General features: G+C 36.0%; 1 protein-coding gene across 1 annotated transcript in view; it reads left to right on the top strand.

The window, feature by feature from the left end:
• Positions 1-8,521: 8,521 nt before the first annotated feature.
• Positions 8,522-22,247, top strand: part of ARID5B (AT-rich interaction domain 5B) — a 227,130-nt gene continuing 213,404 nt past the window's right edge. The window contains exons 1-2 of the mRNA XM_063433600.1: positions 8,522-8,548; positions 8,882-9,136. Coding sequence (XP_063289670.1) covers positions 8,528-8,548; positions 8,882-9,136 — 276 coding nt within the window. The 5' untranslated portion in view covers positions 8,522-8,527. The remainder of the gene's footprint in view (positions 8,549-8,881; positions 9,137-22,247) is intronic.

The raw sequence follows: 22,247 nt of genomic DNA, 5'->3' as shown, positions 1-22,247 counted from the left end.
TGTACAAAAAATATAGAAGTACATTGAAAAAGGAGTGTACAAAGAAAGGTGATTACACACACTCACGCACATCCAAAAACTCTACTTCAAATGCCAATGATCAAAATCAAGTCCAATGAACTTGGAGTTCATTTAAACAAGGCTTATTCCTTCGAGACCAAGAATGGTCATCTTCCCTGTTCAATAGAAAGAACTGGAATGCCAATAAAACAGTAATCTACACTCAAGAACTGTAAAGGGAAATTAGCCTAATTTTTGAATTTTGAAAAATGGTTGATTGATTGATTAACTAATGAATGACAGATTATGAAACACCACAAATTAAATCAAGCTGAATTATTTGTGTGAACATAATGGCAGATGAATGTTTGCGATATATGTCAAGTGTTTCAGCTTTTCTTCTGGCTGAAATAGGATTACATTTCATTTGACATACAGTTAATGGTGTCCTTGAACCAGTAAAATAGAGTATTTCCTAATTGGGAAGTTGCATAAATCAAGCAACAAGGGCATTGCTAGGTGACTTTAATATTTCAGGCTTCCTGGTAGGGCCAACTTTTCCATCTGCCAAACACTCACAGTCCTCCGTCAAGAAAGTCCCCCCTCAGCCACCCCTTCCCCAGCATTCTTTACAACTTCTCGATAAACTCCAAAGCCACTTCTCTTCCCAAACATCCACCATCAATAATATCCGTAAAAGTCACCATCTACCCCCAAAATCTTTTCCCAATAAAACACACAGGTCGCCTCTAACATGATGAGCTTGTGAGTGCAGGTCAGGAAACACGCAACACTCTTTCTCTCTGACCAGATTTCCACCATCCATATCTGTAATGTTGCTGGGGTATGTGAGTTAGAGATCCAAGCTTATTTGTGAGCAATTCTGAGTTAATGTAGTTCCATTGGTGATGGTATTCACTGCTATCAGAACTGCATTACCAAAGGCAGAAGAATCCTGAATGTTGCCAAATCACAAACCAAAAGAATTATATTATATGTTTAATAAATAGCTAATATAATAAATAGCTAATATATAAATACATATTTTTACTACTACTCTTTTTCCTTCAATTAGTTATTTTTTATCACTTAGTCTGTGAAACGATTAGTGGGAAAAAGTATCAGTATATCGATTTTTGCTGTACATTGATTGGCCCATTTTCATGCCCTTTTGGTTCATCCAATTAGATTTTTCCATAACGAATGTCAAACAAGCTGAATCACCATGTGGCAAAATTCTGCCATCCTCCAATTTTATTTATTTTTTTCAAATGAAGTGGTTCAACCAAAGCAATTTTTTTTCCACCGTGAACTCAGACTATTTATTAAATAATATTTTATATGTATAAATTAAACAAATGTCAAATAATACTTATAGCAAATACATTTGGACACCATATGCATTGGTCTGTAAAACAGGAAATGAATCACTGAGTTAACATTTATATGTGGCATGTTATGGATTAAAGGGACACTCGGTGCTGGAACAAACCCGTTCTTAGTAATACGCTAGACAATGCAATAAAAAGCATACAAAACCAATAATTAGAAATATAGTAAACATACTTGTGTATGAAGTTCATGCTTTTGCTGTAAATACTGTCTAGCTTCTGCAGTGAGATCTCTCTACACCAAGAAATTATTTAACATTCTATAGCACTTCGAGCTTGTGCCATCAGCACATTATTAGTGGGTGCTGCAAGGCGTTCTGGGAGTTGTAGTTCAGTTCTCAAACTTTTGTAAATAACCCTAACAGGGCTTTAGTCCAAATAACATCTTCATGGACCCTGTGTAATACACAAATCTACAATTTGCAGTTACTATGAGCTTTGATTAATATTTTAGAGTTGTGTAGATGTGTATACGAATCCATACTTTAAGGATGTATTGAATAAACGTTAGCCTTGAGATATATAGTTGGGTAATGAGTGGAAGATTTCACAAGGGTTATTATGTGTAAAAGGTAAGACTTAAATACCCTCTCCTAGCAGCAGGTGGAAGGTATGAGTAAAGTGCATCTGAAATATGAGTTTAAAAGGACTTGAAGGCCCTACCACTAGATTACCCATTGAGGCAACCTGGGCTGCTGTGTAGGTCCAGGTCTCATAGAAGGGCCAGGTAGGCCTATGTCTGAGCCTGGGTACCTCCTTAAGCCAGCAGTGAGATCAATAAAGCTCCCTGGTTGGCCCTGTTACCTTTCACTACAGCGGGGGAGCATTCTAGTTTACACCTCTATCAGATGTTAACCACTTTAAGAGCTCCTGCTTGGCCCCTGGCACTTCTCATTGACTCTGTGTGCCCCAGCCAGTGCACTAAGTCTTCGACAAAGCATAGATCATGAGGCAGCTTTTATAGTGATCTGCACCCGATATCGGTGCAGAATGCTCCCCCAATATCGGGTGCAGATCACTATATAAGCTGCCTCATGATCTATCCACAATGCACCCCCTCAGGACCACCAGGCATCCAGCTCACCTTCCACTGGACTATTATGTAAGCAGAAGGAGACAAAACACACACTTTCACATATTACAACCACACACAACACAGACACTCAAACTTCCCTACACACACACACACACACACACACACACAACACTTAGACTACACATTCTCTCACACATAACACTCAGTCTCCCCCACACCATGGCCGGCGCATCCTATAGGCAACTTAGGCAGTCGCCTAGGGTGCACCTGCCCTGGGGGTGCAAGTTTCAAGTGACCCGGCAGGAGGGAAGCGCACATTGCTCCCTTCTGCTAGTCACTCTTTGTAGCATGGCCGGGCGGCGCGGACCGCGGTCTGGAGCTTCCTATTCCTGGCCGAACCGAAAGGAAGTGCTCTCTCACCTGTTAGTCCAGCCGGGTACATGAAACAGAAGCTCCTGTACCACAGTCCGCGCCGCCCGGAGGTAGGAGCACAACAGGGAAGGGGTGGGAGATCACAAAGGGACTAAGGCACTAAGGGATTGAAGAGCACTAAGGGAAAGGAGGGGGACAGGAGGGGAGGGGAGAGCACTAAGGATCAGGAGGGAAGGGGACAACACCAAGGGACGGGAGGGGATGTGAGAGCACTAAGGAACAGGAGGGAAGGGGACAACACTAAGAGACAAGAAGGGAGAACTAAGGGACAGGAGGGGAGGTGAGAGTTCTAAAGGACAGGATGGGAGACCTATAAGGAACAGGGGGAGAAGTGGAGTTGAGACCACTAAGGGACAGGGGAAGTGGAAGAGATCATTAAGTGACAGGGGAAGTGTAAGACACACAGGAAGGCTGAGGAAGGGGTGAAAGAGAAGCACAGAAGGGCTGGTAGGGGAGACAGAGACACACAGAGGGGCTCAGGAGAGAGACACACAGAGTCGCTTGTGAGGGAGACACACAGAGGGGCCTGGAGGGAAAAGAGACACACCAAGGAGCTGGGAAGAGTAAGACACAAATAGGCTTGGGGGAGTAAGACATGCAAAGGGGTTGGGAGGATGTAGAAGACATACATAAAGGGGGGATAAGAGACATACAAGGAGTTTGTAAGGGATACAATAAAGGGGAGTGTAAGACACAAAACAAAGAAAAATATAGAAAAGAAATATATTAACAAAATAAATATAATAAAAATAAAGAGCTGCTCCCCTCTCAGCCCCTATCCTACCCCACAAACCCTCTCTTTCACACTACACACATACACAATGCATCCTTACACATACACAGAAATACACATGTAAAGAATGCATCCCTACTCACACACACACTGAAACATACAATGCATCCTACACTCACACAGAAACACACCATTCTGCCCTTACACACACAGAAGCACAATGCACCCATTACACACACACACAATGCATCCCTTACACTCATACAATGCATTTCTCACAAACACACACACATACAATGCAGTCCTTGCACACATACACAGAAGCACACAGTACATCCCTTACACATACACACACACACACACACACACACTGCTTCTCTTAATGCATCTCTTACACACACTCAATGCACCCTTTACAGGCACACACACTGCATTACATTACATACACAAAAACACACCTTGCATCCCTTACTTATACAAGCACAGATTCACACAATGCATCCCTTACACACCCACACCCAGGAACACATAATGCATTCTTTACACACAAACACCCACTGACTCCCCTATACACACCCAGTACATCCCTTACACAAACTGGTATCCCTATACTTTACATTCCATAAGAACACACACATATTACATCCTCTACAATAACACATAACACATCCCGTACACACATACACTCCACTCCCTGTGAGCGAACTCATGGGCAGGCCTTGTAGGCATACTTATGGTCAGGCCCTGGGGGCCCAGACCGTGATCTGTGAAAGGGAAAAAATTTAGCTGCTTCCTGTTAGTTGTTTTTGTGAGCACTGCCTCCAAAGAGCCTGTTTTAACACCAGACCAGTGGAGCCAGACTGCAGCCTGAGCCCATCATCAGCCTATTGTCCTCATCTGGTGGTAAGTAGGCAATCCAGTATATTATTAGTGGCACTAATCCCTAATTTACCTGACATTAAAGGGCCACTATAGTCACCAGAACCATCTACAGCTTAATGTAGTGGTTCTGGTGTCTATAGCCTTTTCCTGCAGGCTTTTTAATGTAAACACACTGCCTTTTCAGAGAAAATACACTGTGTGCAGCACTGGCGTTGGCTCATATGGCAGATCATATGGGTGGGTCAGCTAATGTATATTGGGATTTCAAATTTAATTTATTATTTTTTTCCAAAATAGTCTAATTGGAAATATTTCCGTGTGTGTGTTTTTAGCCTAATATTTTAAATTCACAGTGCATTCTGTTTAATTCATATTTTAACAAATAATCCAGGGTCGTTTTTCAAAAATGAATTTCTCACCAATATAATCAAATGGGATTTACTTGAAAAACAGTGAAAAGTGGTAATTGGGAAAAAAAAAAAAGAACTGAGAATATTCTGCTTTCACATTCAGAGTTATACATTGAATATGAGACTTGTGCTTTTGGTTTCAAACAAATTGCTATTTTCCCCGAATTTTGGGGAATTGGCATGTCATGTGAATTTCTTATTCGTAGTTCAGCCAGTGGTGCTAAAAGAAGATACGATTGATAAAAAAAAATTACTAAATATTGTTTTTTTCATAGATCCAGTAAGAAGTGAACAATAGGGGGGAAAATAGGATCAATAAAAACAAAAACCTATATTCATGTATTATATATTTTACAAATAATATATATATATATATATATATATATATATATATATATATATATAATAAATCCAAAGCTCCTACACTCCAACTTACCAAAATAAATACCTGGTGCTCTGGTCACATAAAGTATAAATATTGAAAGAAATACCGGCACTCCAGGATTTGGTCAAAAAAGATAAGTTCTTCTTTATTCTTACAGTTCCAAACGGTCAACGTTTCAGCTCTTGTACAGAGCTTTCATCAGAACATCATGTAAATATAAAGTGTGTTATAACACATTCATACACACCATAATGATTTTAGTTACTTAATGGATAGATTTATGGCTATTTCTTTAATAGCAGTTTGATATAAACCAAATGCCTGTTTGGAAACCAGGGTCCTCCAAATCTCAGTCATGTTGGCAATGCAGAATTAAGCAGGTCCTACTCTCACAGTCTAATGTCTGCTCTTATGAGATTAACCCACTTACTTGGGAAAAAATTCCATCTGAGGCTCTCTGCAGTACAAGGCTAAATAGGGACCTGAGATGAAGCACCTGTAACAGGGAGGGGTGCAAAACCACATGGGGGATGGTTGCACTCACCTGAACATGCTTAAATGGGGTGCTGCTAGGGGCCATATTATACAATAAACAATACACAAGATCCAGCGCACTCTCCTATCTACTAAACAGCAACTTCAATGTTGACAGATTTTATTAGTTTTTAAAAGTTTTTTTTAAAAACACCTAATCTAGGCAAAAACAATAATGGGGATTTAGTTACATTATATGATATCTCAGGTCCCTATTTAGCCTTGTACTGCAGAGAGCCTCAGATGGATTTTCCCAAATAAGTGGGTTAATCTCATAAGAGCAGACATTAGACTGTGAGAGTAGGACCTGCCAAAGATGGGGTACATTGACGTTGTGGCAGGCTTATGCAATGTATGATCATATAATGTAACTAAATCCCAATTATTATTTTTGCCTAGATACGGTGTTTTTAAAAAAACTTTTAAAAACTAATAAAATCTGTCAACATTGAAGTTGCTGTTTAGTAGATAGGAGAGTGCGCTGGATCTTGTGTATTGTTTAATGCAGAATTAACACTGCTCTATTCCTCTTCTTATCCTTGGGCAAAAATATGATCTAGGAGTGTGGTATAGCACAATACCAAAAGGCAAAATCGTTTAACCTAGTGCAGCTATTGTGTATAGGCTGCTGTAGCCACAACAGCAAGCACAATATAGCAATCCCAAGTATTCATCCACAAAGCGAAGCTTAGTTATAGTGGCCCACAAGTGCAGCCCAAATTTATTCAAAGATCATCCAAAGTACAGACGTTGTGGGACCCCTGTTCTTTTGTCAATGATAAATGGAGGACTTTGGATGCTCTTCTTTTCCTCAGTCCTAATCCGTTCTTACTTTTTTCTTTTTCAAGTTTTGTCACATCCCTCAGTCGTTGTTAGCAAAAGGGGAAATATGGTTACTCCATAGACATTAGTACCATAATCTCGTGCATGCGCGAGAGTACTGAACTGATGTGGGCTCCTGGCAGATGATGGATGGTGTCCCCAGGGGACCACATCAGGTAAGTACCCTCTGCTGCACCCTGGGCCACCGCACGCCAAGCAGCAATGTCACTATCAGGGGTCTTTTCAAAATATTTAAATACCCCACGAGATGACAGTCACTTTAACATCAATTTCATCCAAATTGACTTTCACTGTCAAAAAGTTAAAAAAATCTATAAAATAAGCAAAATATTTAAAGACCCCAGGAGATGACAGTCACATTAATATTAATTTCATCCAACCTGACTTTGACTGACGAAAAGTAAAAATAAAAAAAAAATTAAAAAAATTTAAAAAAATAAAAAAAATCAGCACAGCGCAAATAGTTTACAAATTGCTCTAATATTGTTAATTTGCAGATTACAGCAGGACACAATGTTATCTCCTGTGGTTGAAATAACAATACAGTACTAGCAGTACCAGTTTAATACCACTGGGTGTTCCTAACGTTGTAAACCTAGCTAGGGTCTGTGCGTCAGTGGAAACAAATAAATAAATTAAATTTTCATTGCAAATATAGATGTTGCAATATTTCTTTTTTTTTTTTTTTTTTTTACACTTTTTGGCAGACATATTGTAACAACTATTCATGGCTATGGTTATATATGGGCACACAGTGTATACATACACAAACAATGTATACATGTTCTAGGTCACAACAATTTTATGTGTGTGTGTATATATATATATATATATATATATATATATAAATTAATTAATTTCTTTATTAAATGTATTTTTATTTCTGCAGTGCTGAGATTCTGTCTTGTTAGATGACCCAATCACATGACTGCAATGAGACTAAAGTGACCGATATTTTCCTATTCTGAATGGCTACCACTTATCGATCGATCATGTATTGTTTATTATACTAATCCCTTTAAATACTATTAGATGCCAATCGTTCAATATTGTTTGCAGATCGCGTGATCTCTTTTTTTTCCCCCTCCCCAGCTGAGTCTATTTTCCCTGCCCTCAAAGCACGCGAATACATTAATATTTATATGTTTATATAATAAAACACTCCTTCTTCCTCCCTCCCTTCCTCCTCCTCCTATGTCTCTGTGCATACAGGAGGCGATCGTTAATTTTTATAAGATTGTTCCTGGCAAAATAAAAAAAAAATTAAAAATTAAAAAAAAAAAATTGGAAAAAAAAAATATGGCAGCGAAGGAGTGTAATTTAACGATCAAACGAATCTGCATGTCTAATAAAAGCGATCTGCTAAAGAGAATGAAAAAGCAGAGCGCCCCTGAATCTCTGCAGGAAATGTTCTTTATATTATACATATACACGCAGGTCCTGGCAGCTCGATAGAGCAACTGCACAGCCTTAACGGTCTTAAAAAAATCTAGGAAACCGTTTCGGTAATAACACCTCGCACCTTTTCTGCTTGAAATGAAGATTTCTCACCGAAAATGCCCTCTTTTTATTTTATTTTTGGATTAGAACTCAGTAAATCCATCGTTTCCGCCTTCTTCAGCTTCCAAGCCATGTTCTTATAATTTGAAGGTGGTGTTTTATTCACCCTAAAACTTCTATCCCGCTACCGGGTTAAAATTGAGATGGTGAGGAAATATTAGGGCGTTTTGGGGATATTTTTGAGTTTTTGGATTCGCGGTAGAGCGGTTTTATATTGAGAAGACGGTTCGCTGTGGCGGCGCCCTGCAAGGACCTGATGCAATCCATTGAAGCCAACAAGTTTGGAGAGAATGTTGAGTTCAATCAATTCAGAACGTCGAGATGGAGCACAACTCACTCAAGGTATTATTATCTGCTCCTGTATCAGCCTTCTTCTGCACCCTGAAGGGGGGAACCTTGCACCCCCCCACCACCATAACATCACCCAGCAACTTTCAGCCAAACTTTTACCTTATGGATTTAAAAAAAAAAAAAAAAATTAATAATAATATTATGAATTCTTCATTGTCAACATTCCACCAGTGATACATTGTATCTTCTCCGGAGCTTCTAGTGGAATGAGTGTGTGTCCTTCAAATATCTCCTGATTCTTCTGAATTTTCAGAATCTTTTTTTTTTTTTTTTTTTTTTAAATAGCTCTGTTCTTTATTTTTACTCTCTCTTTTTTTTTTGCAGTGGGTCGGCTCTGCCTGTGGTCTACACGGACCTTATATTTTCTACAAGGCTTTTCAGTTCCACCTTGAAGACAAACCAAGAATTCTGTCCCTTGGCGACTTTTTCTTTGTCAGATGCAAGCCAGGGGATCCGATTTGCATAGCTGAGCTCCAGCTGTTGTGGGAAGAGAGGACTAGCAAGCAACTTTTATCCAGCTCCAAACTTTATTTTCTTCCAGAAGATACTCCCCTGGGCAGAAACAGCGACCATGGCGAGGTGATCGAAACGTTTACATATATATTTATATTTATATATATATATGTATTATTATTATTATTATTATTATTTCCTTCTCACTCTTATGCTGGTGTGTGGCTGCCATCGTATTGAGTATGGAGCTGCATACACCTCTTGTCAGCATAGAGAGCTGCAGTACAGTATATTTCCTAAAGTGTTCTAATGTGATGGGGCTACCAGCTGTTTCATGGGATCACAAATACTGATTGTGTCACGATCATGGAAAATGGGGGAGCTTTGGTGCCATGTTAATCATAGGAACACGTCTAATTGCTGCCTATGTTATTGTGCTGGTTTTTCTTTACATCCCCTATTAAGGTTTGTTGGAGCCATCAATGCCCAATTGTAACATATTAGCATGCTTTTGTAGATGTGTAGGGTGTTTGTAAGCTCCTAAGAATCTTGATTCCTTTTTGTAAATCTTGTTTGCTGTCAGTCACATGTCTCAGTGTTTCATTGCTGATTGCATCCATTACAGTCCAAACTGGTTTATTATTGCAGATCATGATATTCTTACCATCTCAGCACTGTGTTTGATATGTTTTAAGAGGGAGGAAATTACGAAATGGAGGCTGAGTGAGATCAAAAGCTTTTTTGTGTTTGTGTGTTTTTTGTTTTTTTTTTTCTATTGCTGGCAAAGACGTGTTGCATAAAGTGATCAATGACAGGTACTGGACTATACACATTTTAAATAACTTGCAGATCTGCTTGGGCGGATTGAAAAGGGGAAAAAAAAAATCAGTCGTGTAACCAGTATAAACACGTTAAGCATTAACAGCCTAATCCTTAACATCGACTCTCAGGGCTGCAGATTATTATATATTGCAACGATCGTTTCATTGGGAGATATTTTTGGCTAATTGCCATCATGTCATCAATTAACTCTTAATTCTCTGATCTTGAGCAAAATGCAGTGCATATGTGTATGATACGTGAATATATATAATATATATCTCCATAGCACTATATAAAACATGACTGATCTGCACTTGACATTTTTGAAGATAAAAGCCCAAATCATCAAAGCATAATTGCTTTACAATGTATTTTTCCAGATCTGTAATCCTAAATAGCTCTATAATTATGCTAAATCTATTGTACTCAGATGCCTGCAATACGTTACTGCTGAACTATTTTTATGATGTATAAGAGGACTGTATTTATGGGCATAGATTGCATGTTAAATCATATAAACATCATTGTCACAATACACCCTGCCTGTGCAGTTCAGACCTCTTGTCCAAAGGCTAAATTAAAGCCATCCTGCTGTACTGTGTTTTTTTTTTTTTTTTTTTTTTTTTGGAGATTGCAGTTTACTTAGTCAGTCAAATGGGCTCTAATTGCAGTTGTCTTTTGGCTTTTTATTCCTTAAGCTGGTGTTGTTATTACAGTTTAATATTTCATGATTGTAATGGCTTCAGTATCCCAGAGTCTGTTTGGTTCCACATTTGCTACAATGAATGCGTTGTTTGCATACTATTTTAATAACTGAGTTGTTGCCCTTGTCAACAATATTAAGTTGACAATCTGCAACTTGTACAAAAAAAAAAAAAAGGTTGTTTGAAAAACATTAGCAGGTTGACCTCTCTCCTGCAAGATCTGATCCTGTCCCCTCCCCCTGTCTAACTTTTCTGTGCAGCTGTCTAACCCTCCCTCTTCAAATACCACCCCCCTTACAAGTACTTATTATTTGCTTTTCAAATTTATTACTTCAACATGGCCTGTGATCTGGAAAAAAAAAGGGGGAAGGATTAAATATCAAGAAAAGAAATATAAATATCATCCATATTCTTTTTTTCCACTTCAAGGAAATGAGTCAGCCTTTTTTTATTAGTGACTGTAACTGCATCAGTATTAAGCTCTAACAACATTTCAACACAATGCAGACTTGAGATCATATTTTTTTTTTTTACAGCCATATTGATATCATTGTCCTGCTATGAAGATATTCTTGATTTCTTGTGTTTTAAGGCGCCAACAGGTTCTGTAGCGTTGTACAGATTATGAAGAATGTGGATTTAAAAAAAAAATAGGGTGTTGCCAAATATTTATTTATTTAAAAAACAAACAAACATATTAACTCCTTAACCTCTAGTCAGGTGTCATGTTATTTTTTTTTTTTTTTTTTATCATCCCAGTACCTGTAAATTAATTTCTTGGTTTAAAAAAAAAATAATAAAAAAAAAATAATGAAATAAAAATCTTCTTTGTATTAACAGTAATGGTACACAATGGCTTTTTTTGTGTGTGTTTTTTTTTTTTAACGTATGTGACAATTCTAATTTTTTATTTTTTTTTATATATTTGAATGATTCATGATTACCAATTTGCCTGCATTAAATTATTTTATGTGGAGGCAATGACACATAAAAAAAAATAAAAAAATATATGCAAAGCTTATGCCTGGTGTGTAGACTATTATTGATAAACGATTGAAACAGGTAGAAAGTTTTGTAACACACTTCTGTTTTACACCCTGATGATGTCATTTCCCCTCTGGCCTGAGTTAGTCATTCATTAGTGGAATAGCAGAAGCTACAGCAAAGTGTATTACTTCATTGGCAGAAAGCCTACAGAAACTAGCATTTAAAGCCAGAGCCTAGAGAGGGCAACATAACACTCCCAGGAAGAAATCTACTCTGTTTTTACTTGTTCCATTAACTTGTTTATATACGTTCAAATGGATTTATTATTGATCTTAATTTTAAAGGTTTGGAAGCCCTGTTTTGTTAGCCCCGATATATATAAAACATGAAATAACCAGTTAACATTCCATTGATGGGATATTTTTTTTTTTTCTTTTGTGCTTTTATTGTTAATCCCAGCAATTCAATTACTGCATGTAATGTAAAGCAAGCCATGTTTACTCATGCTAATGGAATCCATTTTAATTATGCTTGTAAATTGATTTGTATTTCGTATGATCCGATGGACAAGTGTCATTGAGAAATCTGTTTCCTGGGACTGCATTGTGTTTAGAATGTTGGTGAATAGTATTGCTTAGTGCTTTTATTGTGGGCATCTGCATCATTTGATAGATTGCTGTATCAGTAGATGTCTGGGACTCTTTGTGATGATACCATGAGCTGTATATTAACACTCTTTAACTCCTTAACTGCTGCCTCCTGCACGACAGCAATATGTATAGTAGAGTAACATTTAATATATATATATATATATATATATATATATAATATATATATTTTATTTTTTTTAATATTTCTTTGTATATTTTATTTTAGAACATGTAACTCCTTCATTAGCCCACAAGGTTTATATATATATATATATACTGAAAGTTTATATATATATATATATATATACTGTAAGTGTATTCTATACATTTTAATTGAAATGGAATATCAATTAGCATCAAGACATATGCTATACTAATGTGCCAATCTCTTAAGTGTTTATACTTGGCCTTGTATCAAAGTGACTTTTTCCTGTCTGGCAGAATATATGTATTGAGTTTGCTAATAACCTCAAAATCCATCAACAGACGTGATATATGAACTCATTAACTTCCAGAAATTAAAATTTTCATGTGATTGTTTAGTTACATCATGTGACCACAGGTCTGAGCTCTATAGTGGTAGGTTGTACGGTGATCTATACACCAAAAAGTAGAATATGGTCTGCAGTTTGCGGTCTAGTAGTTAAATCCATATTTGTGAACCCTTGTGGTCTGGGAAAGGGACCTACAAAATACTATAGGATTGCCCGCTATTTTGTAATAATAGTGTTCACACTGCCAAATTGTATATTTATTTAGTAGCACACATGGGCAAGATGATTGGTAGTTTCTCCTGTACATTACCATGTACATCATATTACACTACATGCCATATTCACATTTATAGTGTAACTGTTTAACATGAACGCAATATACAAAGGTTATATGCCTACTTAGCTAAATAATGACATTAAATAAACATTATTGGGAGGAGATCAGGGTGCATCATGATTTGTAGGATAATGGCATCATTTTGTGTTTGAATGGACACTGTAATAATGTTCATCGGCTACCCATAGTTCACAAATTTATTTTGAACATAATGTTTTAAAAGGGCACAATGCAATACTTAACTGCTATCTTTTGCAAGTGTCAATACTGTTTCCTTGTACTATTAATGTAATGCATGGACTAGCTGGGCTTTCCCAGCCAGCTCCTAGCCTCCTATTCACTTGTATTGGTGAATTCGTAAACATGCAGGTGCATAGGATGTCCCGCATATGCATGATCATCTAATATTTTATTCTGGGTTTTGGAGAAATAATTAGGGATTGCAGTACAGCATTTTATAATTTTTCTTTTGCTTGATACAATCTTGCACCCTGGGTGCCTTGACAGTGTCCCTATGTTATTTGCACAAAGTAATTATTCTCCTTCTTGCCATAAAGTAAGTCATCTATTGTGGACACGTGTCCCGCCTGGATATTTGATGTCATTGGGCTAAATTTGTCAAAGAAAAACTGTGGAAGTTTTTAGGCCAAGTTCTTATCACACATTCCTTTGTTCCACATTTGGTCATTTGACCCACAAATAAAATACATAGTTTTATTAAATATATATGTTTCCTGGGGATAAATTAGTAGTATGGGTGATAAAATGTGATTTTTATTTTTTTGCTTTTTAAAAAAAAACTCTATATAGTTAGGAATACAAAGGTCTATTCCTAATGCTATAGTGCTAAGTTAGACGTTTTGGTGCCTGCCCCAACCATCTGAAGGAAATCAGTTGTACTCAAATTCTTTCCCATGCAACGCCGGACTCCGCACTGATGTCCCACTTCCTTGGCTGATATCCTCAATACTGATGATCTCAGCCAATCCAATGCTTTCCCATAAGAAAACATTGGGAGGCTAGTGCGTATGTGTGGCCGCAGTCCACCAATCAGATGGTCTCTCTGAGTTTTATATGGCTATTTCAGAGGAAGTGTCACTCTGAAAGCCATTAGAGGCATTTAAACCTCACAATTTTAACATCGCTGTTCCTGCAGATCATGGGGTTTAGTAGACAATGAGATGAAGTGGTCTGGGTACCTGTAGTGTCCCTTTAACACTAAACCATGTACAATCTAAGTTTAGCCACTCTTCCAACCGTAACGATCACGAATGCATTCCAAATATGTATTATGCATTTCTACGCTATTTTTATTCATTTCCTGTGACTTTGTATTTATTTTCTCTCCTTTCTTAGTATTTTTTGGTAAGCAGCAATGTTACATTTGATCTCCCAAGTTCAAATACAATTTTAGCTATTTCAGCTCTTGTGGTGTTCTGGATGCGTATAGCATGCTAGACCATCCAAGTTTATTAATTTTATTTATTTATTTGTTTCTCTTTTGTTGCATTTGAGCTTTTGAGACCTTAATGGAAATTTATTTTTCTTTCTGTGTCACACAAAGAGCAGAGCCTGTTCATTCATCGAACGTATGATTACTTTGGATGCTTCTTTGTCGTTCAGCTGATACTTTACATGATAATGGTGATATCTTAATTATGCACCATTTTATATTTTATTGCTACAAGGGAATGTTTTATTGAAATGCCGAACTGACTTGTGTAACATTGCGAAGCCTTATTGTCAAAAAACATTTTACTTACAGACTATTTAAGATGATTTTTTTTTTTTTTTTTTTTAAATGAAATAAAATGCAGATTTCAAATCAAGGTTATCTCACGGTTAGGTAACTGACATTCACACTAGTGATATCCACAGGGTTTTCACGAAAGTGAGAATTCGAAGTGACGTTCAAATTTAAGGCCGTAGTAGCCAAACTGAAAGAATACCTGACATGGAGAACTTTTTCTGTTAATCTATTTTGACCTTGAAATTGACCTTGAATTCACTTTGAATTCTCCCTTTAGTGAATAAACCTGCTAGAGTTAGAACCAGATTCATTCTTTGAGAATAAGTTTAATTATTTAAGAAGGAACCGTAGAATAACTTCAGTTCTTTCAGTACTTATATGCTCTTCTTCTCAACCTTCCTCTGCAAGGAATCTGACGTGTCCTTTATGTGTTCTTTAATACAACTGGCAAAAAAAGTTAAAATGTTTATCAATTTGATAAAATATCAAAATATCAACTCCCAGGAGTCCCACAAAATGCTCTTTGGGCGATTGGATTTCCTTGTTACCAGTTTGTATACTCTATTAGTATCAAAGTGTAAGTGATGTGTTCTATGGAAGAATAAGGACTATTTAAAGTGTCCAAACAATGTTATTAAACATGTCCTTGTACACAAAGCTATTTATTTTTTTAGCTCTTCATTTCACTCCCTCCATTGCCTTTTTCATGGCTTTTCATAATCGTTCCCAGTCACTAATTTCACCACTTAATGCATGAATCCCAGTATTTGGATACTAGATCCAAGGCCTCAGACCTGTGTTACATCTTACCTGGGCTCATACTGCAGGAAAAGGCGACTGTCTCTTTAAAGTAAAGCATGGTTAATGCAAGACTGCATTTATTGGCTGTGAGCACTCAGATGAACCTCTCACTAGTGTAACACAGTCTACCATGCTCCTCCTTTGCCCTATATAGCAATCTGGCTTCTCCTGCTGGAGACCAGATGTGGCAGGTGCAGAACCCAAGTTAGTTGACAAACAGTACTGAAATGGTTTGACATCTCACCATGGGATGATGCCAGGGCTCTCCTGGACCATAACCACGTCAACGGGCTGAAGTGGTTATGGTGCATTGAATGTACTTAGAAGGGAACAACAGTATTCCATTATTTAGTATTTTGCTTCCATTTGGTCTTTACAGCACCTCCACTATTATAAATATATTTAGAAAAAAATAACACGAGTGATCAGCTTTTTTTGATTTATGTCACATGTCAGCATTGGCATTTTCCATGAGGAAGTTTGCATTACAAATTGAAACATGATATTTTTGACAGATACTTTATATGGATTGCAATCCGTTATATTAATGTTTACCAGGTTGGAAGGTGGAATCATGAGAAATCATAATGTTATTTGTATTCTATTCTTCTTTTGTGCATTGAATTTCCACATCACTTAAATATTGGTTTGTTTTTTTTAGGAAAAACAATAGCTGTTTGGTTCATTATTGACTCTTCAACTCTACAGTACAGGTTTCTAACATCCCGTATGAAATAAACACTTCAAACCTCTAAAGAACTTGAGTTTGTTGAAGTGCCTTAGGGGTTAGCAGAATCTCTCTGCAGAATGGTTTTATAATAGTGCCATTATTTATTTTTATTATTACTTATTTATTGTTAAACAGCACTATTATAACCCCCTTTGCTAATACCTTCAGGCTGTCAACCAGATATAAGGTTTTCTTGATGAAATGCATTGATTGCACTGTGCATCAATTGCATGCAGGAGGGCATGCGCTCTGCCTCCCAGTTCTCTCTGAGAAGTATTGGATTGACCTGGCGTTATCAGTAGTGATGATCTCCCAGAGGAGACGTACGGCAGGAAGGAGACTCTCTTACCACTGGATTTACAAGGAGGTAACTTCTAATTTATTGGACTTGACATGGTGTTGGGTTCTGAATATAACTGTAAAAAGGAAACCTGTAACATTAGTGAGAAATTTGTTTCGAACGTGGGAATGTTTTTTTGTTTTTTTTTAAATTGACCTATAATGACTTAAGAAAGTTATAGCAACTCGGGAAAAAAAAATTCTTTTCAATCTATATGTCATAAGTATTATCATTATCCAGATCACTAAAGTTGTGACTTTTTTGTGGGAGTGTGGAGGAGGGGATCAGAGTGGCCAAACTAGATTTGGATATATTTCCAATTTGACTTTTGGGGTTTAAAATGTAGAAATTAAGTTTTTTTCTTTTTTTGCAAGTCCTTGAAGAAGTCCTTGTACAATAAGAACAGTCTGTAATTAATTTATAAAATCACCCCATGTACAGCTAGTTGGCTCTACAGATCTTTGTGATGGAGCTGTGCCAGAAAGGTCTTCTTTATTCTCCAAACTAGAGATTTGCTGTCCAGGCCCGAGGAGTGGGAAGTTCGACTATTCCTCTGGACTGGATATTTACGCATTACCTCATTGGTCTGGCCGTGACATCCAGAACCCCAAACCTCGAAGTCATGTATGGAAAATTACCAGGTACAATTTATAAGCATTTTGGTTGATAAGTAAATTGAATATTGATAAATATCAAACTGTGCTCTAGCACAAAAAATCAATACAGTAAAGGATATCAGAGATGCAATGTATTCCAAATTAGTAGCTCGCCTTATTCGACCATTAAATATGTACATATATACAGAATCGATACAAAAATAATCTAAAAGAGAGACTAACGGGCAGATCCAAGACATTTTTCTTAAAAAAAAAAATTACACATTTTGTAGTTGCGGGTTTTTATTTTGTTTGTTTTTTTGTTTTTTGTCATGAACATAATTTTTAGCCTTGCAACATGCCAAGTAGATATTTTTGTTGTGCCAATTCTTACAATGACTAGCACAACATCTGTATTTCTATTTACTTGCATGCCCAAAAGATGCCTTTTTATTTATCAGTTTCCTTGAAAGTATTTAAAATGTCAAGCAACTACACAATACAGCACTTTGCCTAAAGGCATCTTGCATTTATTAGAACAGTTTAGCTTTGTGATCTGCATAGCTGTTTCAGTTTAAAAAAAAAAAAAAAAGAAAAGGCCTCATCTGTGCAGCATTATTTTAATCATTTAAATCTTTGTGCAAGATTGAATAATTTCTAGTTTAGTTGCCCTAATTTATAACTTTGTATAGCATAGCAATGCATGTAGATTAATGTAAAGTACATGTGACATGTTTCCACATTCCATTAGAGATTATGGGTTTGTTCAGGAAATCTGTGTTCTCTGTTATGAAATACTTTGCATGGTGGCCATTTTAAGAAACATTTAATTTATTACCAAAGCATTATTTAAATGAATATTTGAACAATATAAAATGGTGAATCATTACTTAATCAGTCTTTGCAATGGGAGTCATTTTTTTTGTAAAATGAGCATACAGATGAACTTTAAGTTAAGGCAAATCCTAAAATTGATTTAATTCCCTAGAGGCCTCGGATAATTAACCCACACACGCCTTGTTTTAAAATGCCCCTTATCCAAAAAAATAAATAAAAAATATATATATATATTTTTTTTATTATTATTTATTTAAGAGAATACTAAAACTATAAAACAACTTTTTATGTTTTTACAAACGCTTTATTAATCCATAATAAATCACAATTGTAAATGGAATAGAAATAAAAGTTTAAAAAAAATAAAATAAAATCTATTGACTACATAAAGAAATCCATACAAGGAAGTGTTTTTCTTTCACAATGTATTTGCTTAACATTAACATTTTGGTTCAGTTTCAAACATCTGTTACCTTTGCTTATTAACATAATTGATATGTCAACTAATTTATTCACTAAAGCGAGCGTGTATAGTGATTTCAGAATATATTTGAAAAACGGAAGACAAAATAGCTGTGTTGAAAAAGTATCAAGGTCAGCTAGAGCCCCCAAGTAATATGTTGGTTTTGAAACTGTGGAGATAATTATTCTGAAGTGAAAACTACACCACAGCTCTATCAGTGGTGAACAGTAGAGAAGGTTGGAATGCAAGGGTGTTGGCATCTTCCAATAATATCTCTTAAAGGGAAACTGACTTTACACCATCGAATACAACAATTTTTTTTTTAAATGATATAAAATCTTCAAATAACCTCAAAATTCAGTGTAGACAATACAAACAAAATATTTTTTGTTTCTTCGTTTTTCTATATGCTTTTTTAGTGCTGTGAAGTGAAATGAATAGACATTATAACAGTGATTGACAGGCAGCCAAGATGGTGGCGCCTAGTTGAAGGATGAAGAGGTTTGAATTTCTACATTTAATTTCATTTGGCACAACTTACAAAAACAAGTTTGTTAAATATGGGGCTAAGAAATCCTAATATTATAAATTCATGGAAGAGACAGGGTCCCTTTTAATATAACTCTTCTGATAAAATTGCCAGTGGCACCTTGTGGATAAATATCCTAATCTAAACCTATGTATTGCAAGCAGGCGACTAAAAATGTTCTAATTGTGTCTTTTTAAATAACCATAGAAGTGAATTAATGAGAACATATTTTCTCTTCAGTTGCTTGGTTACAAAGCACTATTCTCCAGCTTATGTGAGATAAATTGGCTCTTTTATGCTGCATGTCCCTAAACATAATGACGCTATTGCTCTGGAGAGTATAAATATGTAGATTGTACCTTTCCCCCCCCTCCCCGATAATGCTCACTCTGGTTATGGTATATCATAATTCTGTCATGCTGAATCTTACTTATTGAGAATTCCATGCATTGTTCTCCTACAGGACATCCGAGTCACTGGCTGACATATGTGGAACATAGTTTATAAAATCAGTCTAATATATGTAAAATTGGTTTTAAGCTTTATTGTTATGAGATGAGCCTCCGATCTGGAAAGGGTATTGAAAAATGATGACGTATATATTTTATTAGTGTGTTGTCTGCATGAAATCAGTTTCAGATTTCAGGGATATATTGCTTGTATAATGCATGATTGGTTTGTGTGTGTTCCCAGTGGCAACTTTAACTCAACAAGCTGCTAGAAACATTTCTTAGGGATTTTGTCTTTATCAACACAATAGTATCATGCGATTCCTGCATATATTTTTGCTGCACCCATGCTTCAAAACTTGTATGCTTCACACCTTACTTTACCCTGAAGATGTCCCCAGTGATAGAGATCTGGAAGCAGAATGCCACGCCAGGAAGCTGGAGTTTGTGAAGCCATCTCAAATTTAAGAATAGTCTATGATGCGTCGTTCTACTGAAAGTGGTTTCATACAAATGATAATCATTTAGTTTTAAGTATGGTACACTGTTCACCAGATAATTAAACAACCTGCACAAGCCTGAAGCTAAGGCCAGGCCACGGGGGATTCAGGGAGAGGACATGGGGCAGAGGGCACTATAGTGTTAGGAGTACAGCTTTCTACTACTGACACTAGGGTTCCTTTAAATGCACTTTGACTTCACAGTCTTCTAGAGAGTGGCAATTTGTCCTTTTGGCTGTTCTTTTACGACAGTTGGATAACTTTATTGCTGTATTACAAATTGCTGCATAGAATGGTTACATCCATAAGTGCAGTAGTCACTGGGGTGTGAGTCTGTAAAGGTGTAATATTATTGGGAAACATGACAAGTATCCTGCACTTTTACACGTTCTTTATATATCCTTTATTTTGATGTCCTTATCTGTTCCATTAAATGAACAAGCCGACTCTCTATTTCACTGATTACAATTACAGATAAAATATCTTCACAAAGGACAATTAACAAAGTGCAGGACATGTTAAATTTGATAGAATTGCATGTACCGTGCATTCCTGCAGACTTCCTTTGAAGCTTTTTAGATTAAGTTTATGTGAAGAACCTACTTCTAAATAAGGGCAGAATTCCTATAATTCCATTTATTTTGGCTTTAATAAGCCTTTTCCCACCCGTAAGACCAGCATGATACTGATAGAATGTTTTATTTGGATTCTTTTAACTCTATTGAGGTTATGTATAAAGAGCAGTATCAGACACTGTTCTAGAACTGGAACAAACTGCCAGAACATCATTCAATCCTTTTCATTGTGATTAATCCATATTTTACATCATAATAAAAAAAATTTATCACGTTGAATGTTGAGCAGGGATACATGCCGGTATTTTCGGTCTAGCTGTACATTTATAGGTTTATTAAAGTCCGCATAGTCAATACAAACCATTTTTATTGAAAGGATATTCTTTAACCAAGTACAAAATTTTGCAAGTAAAATATTGTCCGAGGGTCAGGAAAGCTTTAACATTCTGCGGCACGAATCCAATGACCTTATTGTTTGGCAGTCGTCTATGTTTTGGCTTAGAGGTGCCAGAATAGTAGATAACATGAGCGTTTGTTTTCATTTTCAAGATATTTTATCCTTCAAATATCAAGTTTTCTTATTTTTAAAAGACTACATTTTGCAGATTTTGACGGGGAAATTCTCTGCAGTTCAATTTCTCATACTTTGTATTGAATGCTTAGAACTTAGGGGAAATGAAACATACGTATCAAACAAAAGGGGGAAGTCTTAGTCATTGTTTCTGCTTTTTGCATATGCATGATGTTTTAGCCATTGTGTTTTGCAGTAAATGTATTCATTAATACTGTCTATATGTGTGTTGTTATTTTTGATACAGTGGACCTATTGTGTGTGTGTGTGTGTGTGTGTGTATGTATGTATGTATGTATATATGTATATATATCAGAATTTAGGTTAACAGTTATGTCTGTAGTACCAAGGAACAAATAATAATAATAAGCATTGCAGTTTGGGTAAATTGTTTGAATTAAACTTTCCTTTTTTTTTTTTTTATTTCACCTTCACAGATTGAGTCCAAAATGTTTTGTAGATTTTTTTATTGTGTATGTGTATATATGTAGTTTGTCTGTGTGTGTGTGTGTGTGTGTGTGTGTGTATATATATATATGTGTGTGTGTGTGTGTGTATGTATGTATATATATATATATATATATTTTACTTTTTTTTCTGTGACTAACTTGCTGAACCTCTTGCCTTGCTTCATGTAAATTTTTTTACATATTTTAAAGCAATTCTCATACTAAACACATACCCTTCACTAAACTGCAATGTCTATTTTTGTTAGTGCTGTGTATAGTGCATACTATCTTTCTGCTCTTATCACTTACCATAGAGCACATGTTTTGCATTTACCTTAATGAAAAAAATGCAGTTCTACAGATCAAAGGTAAAAGTACGTGACCTAAATTATTTACAAAAAAAAAGAAAAGCTTTGTAAATGTTTAACTATAAGCAATTATGTGAATGTTTTTTTCTTTTCTGAATAGAATTACAGTGGTAAAATATTTACTACACTATAGTACACTACTGTAATTGATTATTATCTAACTAAGCATGACGGTGTTGTGAAATATTGAACATGCCAAGGCAATCTACAGGTAGATTAATGCAGTGTATATATTTTTTTTTATATATATATTGTTTGTTTCACAGCACTTTTCAATTTATAGAA

Source organism: Pelobates fuscus, chromosome 10 (assembly GCF_036172605.1).
Source record: "Pelobates fuscus isolate aPelFus1 chromosome 10, aPelFus1.pri, whole genome shotgun sequence".
In the NCBI taxonomy this organism is placed as follows: Eukaryota; Metazoa; Chordata; class Amphibia; order Anura; family Pelobatidae; genus Pelobates; species Pelobates fuscus.
This window is presented reverse-complemented; position numbering and strand designations above follow the sequence as displayed.